This window comes from Ilyonectria robusta (assembly GCF_021365365.1).
Source record: "Ilyonectria robusta strain PMI_751 chromosome Unknown BGZ61scaffold_2, whole genome shotgun sequence".
Taxonomy (NCBI): Eukaryota; Fungi; Ascomycota; class Sordariomycetes; order Hypocreales; family Nectriaceae; genus Ilyonectria; species Ilyonectria robusta.
In genome coordinates, this window is record NW_025764436.1 from 828873 (window position 1) to 843000 (window position 14128).

The following is a 14128-nucleotide window of genomic DNA, read 5'->3' on the forward strand; positions in this document are numbered from 1 at the left end:
ACCGAAATAAACACCCGAGGAAACATCGGTCACTGCCACCGGGCAGAACCTGGCCAACTCCGAACCCGCGTATTCATTCTCACGACACGACCGGTCCCAGCGCCCGACACGAAACCAATACGAAGTACGAAGTACGGGAGCTGAGAGGATCCAGAGAGGGTCCAGAGCGGGCTGGCGACAGCTTCAAGGATCGCCAAAAGCCCTCCCATTGGCGCCCCCCACCCAGCGGACGCCTAGAACGCCAAACAGGGGGGCTCGCACTCGGGTTTGGGGGCTTGAAAGTTACGACGCTGAATGCACTCAGGGTTGCAAGCCGTCGTTGCCTCTCCGTCTCCCGCAATTCTCCCCTTGAAACGAATCAATCCAACCTCTTCCTTTCTGTACCATCCTCAGGGTCCTCAGCCCTGGTACAGAGCGCCTTTCAGCACCTCAGCCGCCGACTGGTTCCGTGGTTCCCGACTTGCCAGTGGAGCGCATCCAGCTAGGCTCGGTACCCAGCAGGACAACATTCTGCGCCAAACCGACGACGTCAACCAAGAACCTGGGATCCCAAGCTGACCAGCTCCAAATAGCTCCCCAGCTCCCCAGCTCCTCCGGCTCGGACCCGCCGGCTTGCGAGGCAACGCGATATTACGAGTCGCTTAGGTTCCCTTCCAGACCTCGCCCGCCGACCTGTGTCCTGCCGTCGACAACCGTTGCCGCATCCTCGCAGACAACCGTGGCCAGTCCACCGGTCCTGAATCTCGACGTTGCTCCTCCTCCACCTCGTCGTCCCCCGCCCAATCGTACGACGACCGACAATGGAAAACAACAACGGGCTGAACAAGCTCCTCCCCAAGTCCATATCCTCCAAGCGCCTCCGAAAGAAACAAGAGCGAGACGCGGAGGCGCCGGGCCAGGACGACGATGTCCGCGGCCGTGCGAAGGAGAGTCGCGAGACGCTGGCAAGCACACTCTCAACCAACCTAGCCGACGACGAAGAATCCAGAAGCTATGGCTCGTACGAATCCGATCCCGAACCGTGAGTTTGATTTAGATCCATCTCTGTGCATCGCCCCCGGCCCTTTTTCTGCCTCCTGTTCCCTGTGGTTGCTACTGTCGTCGTTGTGGAACCCCAACCGACTGTCAGCCTCGCATTTTCCCGTGCTGCGACGCCCAAGACACCGAGAAACACCCCCCAATCCCAGTCAGCCTCCGCCGTCATCCCACGTGTGGTGCATTTATAGGCATATCTTTCCTCGATTGCCTTTAGAGTATTCTGTGGATTGCCTTTGCCCGTTTTACAGTTTAGAGACTTGACGCCTCTTTTATTTATGCCTCTGCTCCTGTACCTGCCTGCGGCCTTCTGACAAAGACAGGGCCTCTTCTAGATCCCTACCACGAGCGGCCACCCTTTCAACCCATCCATCCCAGATCGGCTACCTAACGACATCCTCCCCCATCATCCAAGCGGGCCATTTTGTCGAAGTTACATCTCCAGCCACCGACGTCGACTCCAACAGCAGTGCGTCCAAGTCTTCGACTTTCCCATCCAAACGATCCGTCTCGATCGAGTCCAAGGAACCCAAGGAACTCCGGGTCCGTCGGAGCAAGACAAGCTTGCTACCTCCCCACAACCCCAAACGCCGGTCACCGTCGCCCGGGGGCAAGTTCAAGGGGATATTCAAGGGGAAGAAGAGCACCAACTCCAGCCCTGAACGACAGCTGCCTGACGACTCTCACCCACCGCCTAAGTCCGGCAAGCAACAGGCCACCCCAAGCGCGGACCCCAATCACCCGAAAGTCCCGCCAATAATCGAGCCACCTGCACCAGCCAAAGTTGCTCCCTCCGACAAGCGGTCGAGAGTGCAGCCAAAGGTCGACACAGCACTCCCTCCTCGAACTCCGCCGACCGGGGATAAACCTGCCCCCGTCATCGTCAACACGCCGCCGACGCCCACCGAGTTCGCCCACTCGTCGGCACAATCGTCCCCTGACCGGAAGTCATTCTGGAACGCTCCGGGGCCTGGCTCGAGCACAAATGGCACTTCCCCTTCGCGGAATATGAATGCGCACCGAAGGAGTCGATCAGGATCTGTCAACATCGGCCCCAGCAAGCTATCCAACATCGTCTCGGCTCCTCTGTCGCCAACCCCAGAGACTGGTGAGACGACCGCAAGCGCAACTCCCACAACAGGCTTCTTCTCGTCTATGATATCCGTTGCTCAGAACGCCGCAAGCACCTTCAGCAACATCCAGAACACCGGTATTGGCCTTGGTGCCAATAAAGGAAAGACCCCGACTCCCAAAACTCAAGATCTATCAGAGCCTAGTGAGACAGAGGGTCAGGCTGAATCAACACCTGTACCTACCATTACGCGAGCACACACTTCGATGGAAGGCCCCAAGGATCACAGGCAATCCGCAGTGCAAACCCTCGGTGCTGGTGAGCTAAGCCTTAGCCAACTCGGTCTCGGCGAACCTCCCAGCTCCGTTGGCACCCCGATGAGTAACAGATTCCCCGACATGGTCGATACACGGGCCCGATCCGAGTCGGCACCGGTCGACTCGCCGGTAACCCCAGTGGAACTCGTCCCTGACGATATGTTCAGTCGGCCTAGGTCGCTGTATGAAGCCAGTGGCGACCGAACCCCCCCGCCCCCTGACTTCGTCGACAAGACCAACGGAGTGCAACGAACGTCAAGTCTCCGAAGTGCCCTGAAGCAGCCTCACAGAAAGCGCGGCAGCTCTGTTACCACTGGTAATACCATAGGGGCAGCCATCGTAGCCGCTAACAGCTCGTTGGCTCATCCGAACATCAGTGTCCCCAAGCTGACCGGCTTCGCCATCGCCAGCAAAAAGAGAAATCGCGATTTCCATGATTTATTCAAGAGCGTGCCTGATGATGACTACCTTATTGAGGACTATAGCTGTGCCTTGCAGAGGGAGATTCTCGCGCATGGCCGGCTCTACGTCTCAGAAGGTCACCTATGCTTCAGCAGCAATATTTTTGGATGGACCACTACGCTTGTTATGAGCTTCGACGAGATAGTTTCGGTCGAGAAGCGTAGCACAGCGCTCGTCTTCAAAAATGGCCTGATGGTAACAACACTACATGCGAAGCACATCTTCGCCAGCTTTACAAGCCGAGATGCTACCTACGACCTGATTGTCAACATCTGGAAGCTGGGTCATCCGACGTTGAAGAGTACTCTCAATGGAGTCCGGTTAGAGGGGACTGGCGGCGATAAGACGGAGAAGGTTGATGCCGAGCCGCCGGGCGTCGAGGAGGATCACGCCGGTTCCGATTCAGATGATGAGAGCGACGGCGAAGACGATGAGGAAGAATACTACGATGAAGACATCCACGAGGAGATGCACAATGCCAGTCTCAACGAAGGCAACGGCGGCGAGGGAGAAGCGGAGAAATCTGCATCAAGAAAGGCGTCTGGAGTAGCTCCAGCAAACGGCGGCACGTCGGAGGATGCCCCAGCTACTTCAGGAACTTCTGCAGATTTCCCAGGTCCAGCCGCGCATGCGCCGACAGACTGCGGCGATTCGGCAACACATTACGACAGGGTGGTTGGGGACGACGTCATTCCCGCTCCCATCGGCAAAGTGTTCAACTTGGTGTTTGGCCAAGCTTCCGTCAATTGGATGATCCAGTGGCTGACTGGAGAACAAAAATGTTTCGATCTGCAAATGGACGAAAAGAAGGGATTGAGTCTCGAGGACCGAAGTCGCAACTACACCTACATTAAACCTCTGAATGGTGCGATTGGGCCGAAGCAGACCAAGTGTATCGTTACTGAGACACTGGACAACCTCGATTACGAAAAGGCAATCAGCCTCACCGTTTCAACACAGACCCCAGATGTGCCGAGTGGAAATGTTTTTAGCGTCAAGACAAAATACTGTTTCTCTTGGGCTGAGAACAATGCCACTCGATTACAAGTCAACTGTACTATCGAGTGGACGGGCAAGAGTTGGCTAAAGGGTAAGTGGAATATTTGGGTCAGAGGCTGTAATATGGTTGCTAATAGTCTACAGGCCCCATCGAGAAGGGTGCCAACGATGGCCAGGTACAGTTCTGCAAGGACCTATTTGCAGCACTCAAGTCTGCTGTGTCGACGCGACCCGCAGCTCCCACCCCCCTCCCCTCCGCAATGAAGGGGAGGAAGAAGGGCAAGAAGGCAAGGACGACACATGTTCCAACAGGCATCGTGGAAAACCACGCGCCAAAGCGGCCTGATAAGAAAAGCTGGGGGGCTCTTGAGCCGGTGCGAGGGCTTCTGGAACCCATCGCCGACATCATCCAACCCCTTCTCACGGGTAATGTCATGTATGGACTTCTCGTGGGCTTACTTGTTGCTACGTGGTTCGGGTTCGGGTTCACACCGAGCAGCAGCCCTCAAGACATTGGTATGTACAGGCCCGAGAGGCTCGCGGCGTATGATGAAATTTGGCGAAGAGAGGACAGCGAACTATGGGAGTGGCTGGAGGAGCGAGTCGGGATGGACCGGCTGAATGCGGATCGAGTGACTGTCCGAAAGCGGGCTGTAGAGCCAAGAACTGTAGAAGAGGGTCTTAGGGAGGCTCGGATGGATGAGAGGGAGGTGGAAGAGGCGATTAGAGTGACGGAGGAGAAGCTGCGAGTGCTGAAGGAAGTGATGGGGAAGAAGGCTAGGGCTAAGGAAGCCAACAACAAGATACCCGAGTAGGGGACATAGATTATGATTGTATATTACAGCACAACACGCTTTAGGGGATTCAGCGGACCCCGTGTTTCTTTGTCAAGACACACATGTGCCCAGTTTGTTCCTGAGAGTGAGTGTGCGAACCGTGCGGCCTCCCGAGCAGAGATCCGATTCGATGGAGTGTGGCGAGTGAGGTCATTGCCTCGTTGGAGGGGCCGGGGGATGCCGTCTGACAATGGCAGTGTGATGTGCATACACGGCTAGCACGGCCTCATCAAGGACGAAGAACCAAGGACTCTCCGGGTGGAGGGTGGAGAGCGGTGGAGGTTCCTGCATGGACAGATGCCGGGGGAGGCTGAGCGGGAATGCAGCAGCCGCCACGACACGATAGGTGTTAGTCAGGACGCAGTGCCGAGTCAAGGTGAAGATATTTTCAAGGTCCAGACTGATCCATGCTGCCTGTATTCCGCAAAGTGGGTGCCTTGGTAGTGAATCAAACGGCGAGGCACAACGTCGATGGGTGTGGGAAACTAGAAACTAGGTACCTATGGTTCGCAGTTGGGCGGACTGGTGGTGATGCTAGGCGTTCTCGGTTACCCTAGAGCTCGACGCCGAGTGACAAGAGGCAATGCGAAGAGTGCTGGGAAGCGCCCCAGCAGCTCTCTAGCCCTAAAATGATCGGCAGTGCGATGGGGGAGCTAAAACATCCAACTAGGGGTCGCACTGGCGTCATTATGGCCATGGAGTAGTGCATAGTACGACCATGATATCTTGGATTAAGTTGGGACATGGATTCGAGTGCAGGTATGGAGCACATGCGGTGCCCGGGAGGGTAGTTGTGGCAGCAGATAAATACGCACCACAGCTCGGATGGTCCTATGCGAAGCCCTTCTCAAGGCATACAAGCCACGGTGAAAAAAAAGAAGGAATGAAGATTCCCCACCTACTACGTATGTCATCCTACGATTGCTAGCCCTATATCATACCGCTTTGAGGTAGGACGCACGTCAACGGGCAAGCTGACGCCTTAAAACATAAGAAGCCGCCTCGCCCGGGGATCGGTAGCGCCCTGCCGGTACACGCCACACGCGCGGGCGTGCCACAGCCGGCGCGCTAACGGGCGACGGGTCTAAGAGGGGAGAATACGAGAGGTTGAGTTCGTCCTGTTTGGCGGGGATGGGGAAACCGGCATGATGCGCTGTAAAGGGCATTGGAGAAGCTGGCGCTACGGCGACGGCGATGGCGAAAAGGCGGCTGTAGGTAGCCAAGGCTGCCTCTCAGGGCGTGCAGGGAGGCTTTTTTGGTAGCATTCGCTGGGTGCCGGCGTGTGTGTGTCTGCACGGGACAGGGAGGCTGGCTGGGCGTTTTTTTTGGGGGCCAGGCGCAGTTTGATGGTTCTGAGCAGTCTGCCTCGTTGCCTAAGCCACTCGACGCAACCTGCGACGGCAATTGGTGCAGCGCAGAGCAGACGGGGGAGCGAACGGGGGGACGGCATGGGACTGGGGGCCGGGCATATGGCTTGTATGCATCCATCTGGGCGGAGCGGAGCTGGTGGGCGTGTGTGTCCGCTGCAATGCTGCTCCGTCATCAGGCCAGGGACGGACCAGAAGCAAGTGATGCAACACCGCGGCAGCCCGATGGGGAGAGACACGATGGAGGAAGGACAGAGAGCACGAGCAAGGAACTCGATCTATCCCTGTCGAAGCAACGTCCCTGTCGAAGCAACGCTGTGAATCCACTCGCCCGCCCTCTCGTCTTCGGCTGGCTTGGCCCCCGGAGTAAGCATCCGCCATCGCCGGAGCACACCTTGCCCCGGGCACCTGGCACCTGGCACCTGGCACCCGCCCAGTGCCTCCGTACAGTGGTAGCACTGCGCTGTCCCGGAGTCTGGAGTTGCGCAGTAGTGGGATGGAGGGCTGGAAGGCTGGAAGGCTGGAAGGCTAGGTACCTACCGCCTGCTGTAGGTAGGCGTGCAGAAACTCACCGCACACCACCACTCACTCACTCACTCACACCTCGCTCTCGCACTATCTCTCCGCACACTCCATCCAAGTCCTAGTCCCGCCTCCAAGTCCTACACCCTCTCTATTCGCCCTAGGACCTCGTCCCGAGCTGCCTCCCAACGTCGTCCCCGTCGCTTCGTCGCAATAAAACAAATCATCATGGCAACGGGTGGCGGTTCCGGATAGGCCTTGTTTTTTTTTCCTATTTCCTATTTACCATTTCCAAAGCCCTGGCCCCTCCTTGTTTGCCCCCCTCGTCGTTGTTTGCCCCCCCCCCCCGCTGTCGAGTCAGTGCCTACGACTCGTCCCGTCCTGTCCTGGTGCAGCATATTGATACTGCTTTCGATCGGATTGTCCTTGACCCCATGGAAACAAAGAAACGCCTGTCCTTGGACGGGCCCAGCTCCGGTGGAGGACCTTCAGCCCTACGGCGTCTCACTCGGAGTCCGAATCATCGCTTGAGCTTGAGGCGATCCAGCTCCTCATCTTCCAGGTCTGTTGTGTCGGTGGCATCGGACGATAGTGAAGCATCGACATCGTCGACCTCGACCTCTTGTGTGTAAGACACCCCCTTGTCCCTCCAATGTCCCATGCCCATCCATCATCCATCCCATTTCCATCCAGCATTCATCCATCTTAAAGTCTAGCCAACTCATTCGCCTTGTAGTAACCGTGACACTGCCCAAGATGAATGCGCCCTATACCGCTTCATCGTCTGGGCCGCCGTCAAGCGCAATGCCTGCGACAAGATGACCCCCGACGAGAAGAGAGAATGCCCCATGCTGCGATGCCGGAAACGCTTCCCAAACCATGAGCTCATGCTCCAGCATCTGTACATCTGCGACCAGCTCGCCGTCGGTGAGTACTGGTGCTACGACTGCGGAAAGGTCGAGCGTTTCAGCGATGCCAAGTGCAAGCGCTGCCTGGGCCACCCCTCAAGGAGGAGGAAGATCATGTCCATGGCCAAGAACTTCTTCAGCTCCCTCGGCCACAAGAACAAAACCTCCTCTCTCATGGGCCTGGACCTTGACATTGATGACGCCCCTCCCAGTTACGATTCCCTCCTGGAGGACCCTGCCCAGCCGTCGCAGTTCGAGCTGTTTTCCACCGAGATCCACGAAATCGACTCATGCGAGATATCGCTGCCTACTATCCTGGAGGATGCCGACGAGGCAGAGTCCGGTCCCGCCCCGGCACCAACACCCATAGTGTCACCGCTGCCTATCGAGCCTCTCCCCGTCCGCCCCGTGGAACTACCGTCCGCCCCGATCCTCGCTGAGTCCTTCCTTGACTGGTCCCCGCTGCCTGACACCGTGGCCCCCAGGAACCTCATCAATCAAGAAGGCATCACCAACCAGGACCGCCCCGTCCTCCAAGTCCACACCCATGACTTGGAGCAGTACAGGGCCCAGGCAAAGAAGCGGAGCAAGATGCTCGCCCCGAGCTCTTCGGTCCGGTCGAACGCCAGCACAAACAGCACCAACAGCACCAACAGCACCTCGAGCACCGCCAGCTACAACATCTCGCCCATGTCCGCCTGGTCTGGTCCCTGGGCTAAGGTTGCGGGGTTTGAGTCTACCTTGACTTCGCCTGCTGACGATCTGAACAGCCCTGGTGGCCTACTCCGCAGCAACTCCTTCCTCATCCCGGACAAGCCTTCCAAGGGCCACGGTTGGGACGACTGTGGCAATGCTGCGTCCAATTCCTTCTTCTCGGAGCTCCCGGCCGACATCCCTATGATGGACACTGTGCCCACCGCAGACACTCTTCAAAACTCCCTGGGACTTGACCAGTCCGTCTTCTCCTTTGATACCTCAGGGTCTGTCGACCTCTCCCTCAGGTCCAATCTGGTGTTGACTGATGACTCATCGATGCCGCCGCCAATGCCTCAGATTTCCATCACCGAGCCTGTTGTTGGCTACTACGCCTATGCTAACCCGAGGTCTCTTATCGGTACGGCCTGGGATGCCTTGGAGATGCACGTCGTCGAGTCCATGGACAAGTTACAGCGGATGAACAAGAACCACCTTGTCAATCAACTGCGGAGCATGTCGGCGCACTCGATAGCAATGAGCGGGCTAGAAGCGCTCGGTGATGTCCTCGACGGGTGTCGGCCTGCCACACCTGTGAAGCTGCTGTGTTTTGTCCATGTGATCTACTCCTTCTCTCTTGTTGTTCACGAGCAAGATGCGCCCAGTCGATGGACCGATCTCTTTGGTCAAGCCATGTCATACAGCACCTGGTTCTCCCGCCAAGATCGCCAACTCTACATCCAAATCGTCGATGCCCTATGGAAACCTGCGGGCATGACCGAGACAGATGTAGTCAACCTCGTCCGGGCCAAGGGCTCCTCCTCAATATCGCGCTCGTTGAGTCTAAAGGGCAAAGAACCCGAATCAGTTGCCGCAACCCAGTCTAGCAAAGATTCGCTGGTGATTGTTGCGCAGTATTTCCTCGACCGTAAGCTACAGTTGTTATATCTGGAACTGGAACCATGCTAATGGCGTTGTATAGAACTGGAGTACTCGGCGATCCACACGATAGACGAACCCGAGATTCAAACATCGGAACTGTGCATGCAACATCTTGGAGATACTACCCTAAACATGACCAGTGATTCGCCCCTGGCGATTGCGGTCAATTTCATGCTCAAGTATGGATTCCAAGAGTACACTGCCGATTCCCCAAGTTTCTTGGCCAGTTTGGACGATATTCTGCAACGTGTGGTCTCGAACTATGTGTCAACCTCGCGCGGTCTTGAACTGGAGTTGATGCACGCTGGAAAGGTGAGAGCCATCCTACTCACAAAAGTTCTAATAAGATGTGACTAACCGGGTGAAATAGATGTGTTTGCCCTCAGATGTCTACTTTGACAGTTTTATTTCATGTGTTCGAATGCACATGGATTCGCTATACGCACAGAACATACCGAATATTTCCCAAAGGACCATCTACTACCGCCATGGTGTCAAACTTATCGAGGCAATCATTGGTGCATCTCAAGTACTACAAGATCAATCAGTGGATGTGACAAGAACACCGGCACTAGATTCACTTGATGATGTTATCGAAGCTATGACTCCTCACAACATCGATGGCTTTGACTTTAACCTAGTTGGGAGGTTCGATGTTGACCCGCAGATCGGCTTCTCAGGTGCGATGACCATTGACCCTGGCGCATTGGGCAACCCTCAGCTGCTTCCGACTCCCGAAGGGACTGTGTCGGTGGGCGGCCCATCAACGGTGGCCACGTCTCCGCCATCACCAGTCCCAGCCTCGGCAGCGACCAAGACAGAGTCCAACAGCTGCTGTGAGCTATGTGGTTACCGGCCAAAGGGTGATCCTCGATGGTTTGGAGGTAGCATGGCAAAGCATAAGAAGCTACAGCACGCCACGACCCCGCCCAAAATCTACCGTTGCCTGTACCCCGGATGCACGAGCCAGTACAAGAACCGGCCGGATAACCTACGACAGCATCAAATAGAGAAGAAGCATTTCACGGACGGTCAGGAGGGCAGTCAACGGCCGAGCAAGCGGAAGAAGGTTGATTGACGACTTAGACAAGTAGACCGACGAAGAGACCGGTTTACTTTGGGTGATGGTGTTGGAAACGACGATCATTGAGGAGAGATCGAGGCGTTTTTTTTCCTTCTTTGAGAGGTGCTGATTTATTATGCACTTCGGGAGGTTTTCGGGAGGTTCTCGGGAGTTTTATTTGCTTTTTGGTCATACACGGAGGCGAACAAGGCGTTTTGGATGTCACAAGGCTTTTGGATTGCCTGTTTTGGAAAGATACCACGGAGAATAATACCATGGATGGATGATGATTAACATGTGCGATGGAAGCTGGTTGGGTGGAATGGGATCAACAGAGTCATGGTTTGCAACGGAGCGAACTCTCCCAAGAGACCGGTATTCGGATTTGGATGAGGAACGCGGTGACGGAGGCAGACACGGGAACTGATAGGACGAATACATACCTGCCTGAATCCGATCTGGGATAATAAAACGGGAGAAAGAGAAGGGAGAGAGGAGAGGGGAGACACGGCCAGTCAGCAGACTGTACGATGTTCCATGACAGACTAGGTACTATGAACACCTGCTATAGAGAACGAATACGGACGACACGTCTCTTATTAGCGACCACTCGCCCTGCTGGCGTGGCTATTAATAAACAGCCTAGTGAGAATGGTATGAGGATCATCGGCTTTTGCTTTGGCATCTGGAGGGGGCTATAAAGGCTTTAAGACCAGACGGAGCTCCATGGCCCAACCCCAGCGGCCGTGAAACAATGCAATTTGGTGCTTGACGGCGTGGTTGTCGCGCATGGGGTTTATTGGAAACAACCCAAGTGATGCAGGGCGATGACGCAGAGTTGGAGAGCGGGAGCGGTGACCCCAGTGGTGGCCGTGTGCCGGTGGTGGCTGGATCGTGGCTCGGTACGGAAATGACGAGGCGACGACGCGTCCAAGCCTCGCTTGGCCGTGCAGGCAGGTGGTAGGTACGGAGTGACTTGCTTCTGCAGGGCGAGTGAATCTGTCCACCGAGCCTTCCGTTCGCTGTCAAGATTTGGATCGGCGCGGAGCGACCCGGCGTCCTGGACACCGACCAGCCGTCAAAGGTGCCTCTCTTGGCGACTCAAACAGCCCGTAAGTTGAGTGTAAACAAATTGTTGCCAGCCTATCTAGGTAGGTTTATGGGGCTATCAATGTCCCTTTGTCCCGTTGTCTCTGTGCCCAAGCCCGACCTGCCCGTTCGAGGGATGGAGACGCCGACGAGGGAGGTCTGGAACGGAAAGCCCGGTTCAGATCAGTCTGGCGCGGCGGCGGTACAGCGCCCAGCTGGTCCGGCCGGCGGTGGTGGTCACGTAATCAAGACTTGTGTCCGGAACAGGCGAGCCAGGGAGCAAGCGTCACGTGGCGAGAGGAGAGAGGGAGAAGTGCACAAAAAATCAAATCGAACCCGGATTAAAAAAACAACAACAATAAAGTTTTGGCACGTCGAGTGTGGTGCTTAATCATCCATTCAATTGACGAGATCTGGTCCCGACTCTCAACCCTAGGATCGCTTCACCGGTCGTCCAGCGCCCACCTGCGGAGGATCGTCAATAAATCTGGCCTTGGCGTCAAACAAATCCAAGACCAGGACCCAGTCCCCGGCTCCCAACTGCAGTGAACTGCACCGCCAGCTGAGACCTTTGCCTTGTGTGTCTGATTGTGTGTGGCAGGGGCGGGCTTGCCTTTGGCTCGCTTTTTGGCTCGCTGACGCCTAACGCCACGCCGGAAAATCAAGCAAAAACTCCCTCCCCCCCCACACACAGACTCCAGACTCCTACACAGACACACACCTTGCACTTGCACCTGCACCGCACCTGCCCGCCCGTCCAGTCCTGCCACTCCCTCTTTTTCCACTCTTCCACTCCCTCCTTCCCTCCCTCCTCCCTCCCCCCTTGGCTCCTTCCCCCCATCCCCCCGTTCCCCATCGCCCACCCGGCCGCCGCCGCCCCCCTACCTACCCCCCCCCCCGAATTTTGCATACCCGGGCCAGGCCACTCTTGCCTTGCCTTGCCTTGCCTTGCCTTGCCTTGCCCGCTCCCTCCCTCCCTCTATTTTTATTCACGCCTCTGCTGAGCGCGCTCCTCCACGCCTCCTCCCAGTCCAGCCCATTTATCGACACACCCAAGATCCTGGGTCCAGGGTTTGCTTGCTCTCACGCAAAGTGACGCTCCGCACCGCATCGTTCCGTCGACTATTCAACGTCGACGTCGACACTTGGTTCCCGTCGTCGTCGTCGTCTCTCGCCGTCACGCCTCACGGCCTTGTCAGACCCAGCCAGGCCGTCGCTCGGCTGTGGGAGCCCCCTCGAGTCACCTCGCTCCCCTCCTCTCTAGTCACGTCACGTCACGTCACGTCCTCCACTACGTTCGCTCCTCCCGCCGTCCAGGACGACGACATCGACATCGCCATCTAGGTCCCTCTCCACGCTCTCCACAACCTCTCTCTCCTGCAACCCGGCTACTCCGCGGGGCCCTGACGAGACGCCATGTCGAGTCTACGGCCGGGATCGAACGCCCACGCTGGCCTCGCCTTCCCCCAGGGCAACCTCCGACGCAACGCCTATCCTCCTCCTCATCCCAACCAAACCAACAAGCAATCGCCGGCACCTCACTCCGCCTCGCCGTACCAGAACCAGGCCTACACGCCTCAGCAGCCACCAGCCGGCTCATACCCTCAGCATCTCTTCCAGAACCCGACGCCTGTCAACGGCAATGTCCCCAATGGCACTTCGCGTTCCTCCAACTCGCACATGCCCAGCGCCATCCCGAGTCCCCTCGACGTCTCGGGTTCGCGCGCAGTCCCGCCCCCGCGTGCTCAGATGATGTTCCCCACCCTCGGTCAGGTTGTCCCTAACCAGCTGCACCATCATCAGCAGCAACAGATGCATCATCAGCACTTGAACCATCCGTCACACCCGCTGAACCAACCTCGGCAATCGCACCACCAGCACCATGCTCAGCAGTCTCCCCAGCAGAGACCACAGTCTCAACAGGCTCAGCCTACCCCTAAGCTGCAGCAAGTTCAGGTTAAGCCTCAGGCCCCGTCTCCACCCCAACCTCAACAGCAGCAGCCAGCCCAGGTGCAGACTCAATCTCAGCAACAGCAACTCCAGCAGCAGCTTCAGCAGCAGCAGCAGCAGCAGCAACTTCAGCAGCAGCAGCAACAGCAGCAGCAACAACTACAGCAGCAGCAGCAACAACAATTGCAACAACAGCAACAACAGCAGCAGCAGCAGCATCAACAGCAGCAGCAGCAGCAAGCGGCACAACAGGCACAGCAACAAGCGGCGCAGCAGGAGCAGCAACAGCTTCAGCATCAGCAGGAGCAACAAAGACAACAACAGCAGGAGCAACAAAGACAACAGCAAGCCCAGCAGGCCCAGCAAGCCCAGCAAGCCCAGCAACAGCCGCGAGCACCGAAGCAAGCAAAGCAGCAGCAAGCCCAGCAACAACAACAACAGTTGCCTGCGGAGCCCATTCAGCAGCAGCAGCCCCCACCGCAGCAAAAGCAAGAAGCGCATGGAGATGGCATGGACATTGATAGCCATCACGAAGGAGAAGATGACGCTGGCGGGATGGATTCGAAACTTCTTAACGATCCTTCTTACATCCCGCAACAGCCAATGGGTGAGATGATGTCACCTCCACCTCAGGGTGGCAGCTATCCGACCCTGGAAGCTGTCCAGAAGGCTGTGCTTCGTTATTGCACGTCGGTTGGCTACGCGATTGTCATTGGCCGATCGAAGAAGACGGTCCCTGGACTGAAGAAGGTTTTGTTTGTCTGTGATCGAGCTGGCAAACCCCCAAGCCGAGTGAGTCCCGAGTGCCGCAAACGTAAGACTTCGTCCCGCAAGTGTGACTGTCCGTTTGGCTTCTTTGCCATCGAGCAGCGA

The 14128-nt window shown here is 56.8% G+C and overlaps 2 protein-coding genes across 2 annotated transcripts; both read left to right on the forward strand.

Moving 5' to 3' along the window:
- Window positions 1-800: 800 nt before the first annotated feature.
- BGZ61DRAFT_339667 (uncharacterized protein) lies at window positions 801-4700 on the forward strand (the record flags this gene model as incomplete). Its single annotated transcript, XM_046239251.1, has 3 exons — window positions 801-1021; window positions 1359-3976; window positions 4030-4700. The coding sequence occupies 3 exons, from the start codon at window positions 801-803 to the stop codon at window positions 4698-4700; spliced, it is 3510 nt and encodes a 1169-aa protein (XP_046110429.1).
- Window positions 4701-7044: 2344 nt separating this feature from the next.
- Window positions 7045-10231, forward strand: BGZ61DRAFT_341563 (uncharacterized protein; the record flags this gene model as incomplete). The annotated part of the gene is made up of 4 exons (XM_046239418.1): window positions 7045-7238; window positions 7347-9139; window positions 9194-9465; window positions 9524-10231. The coding sequence occupies 4 exons, from the start codon at window positions 7045-7047 to the stop codon at window positions 10229-10231; spliced, it is 2967 nt and encodes a 988-aa protein (XP_046110430.1).
- Between the last annotated feature and the right edge of the window lie 3897 nt (window positions 10232-14128).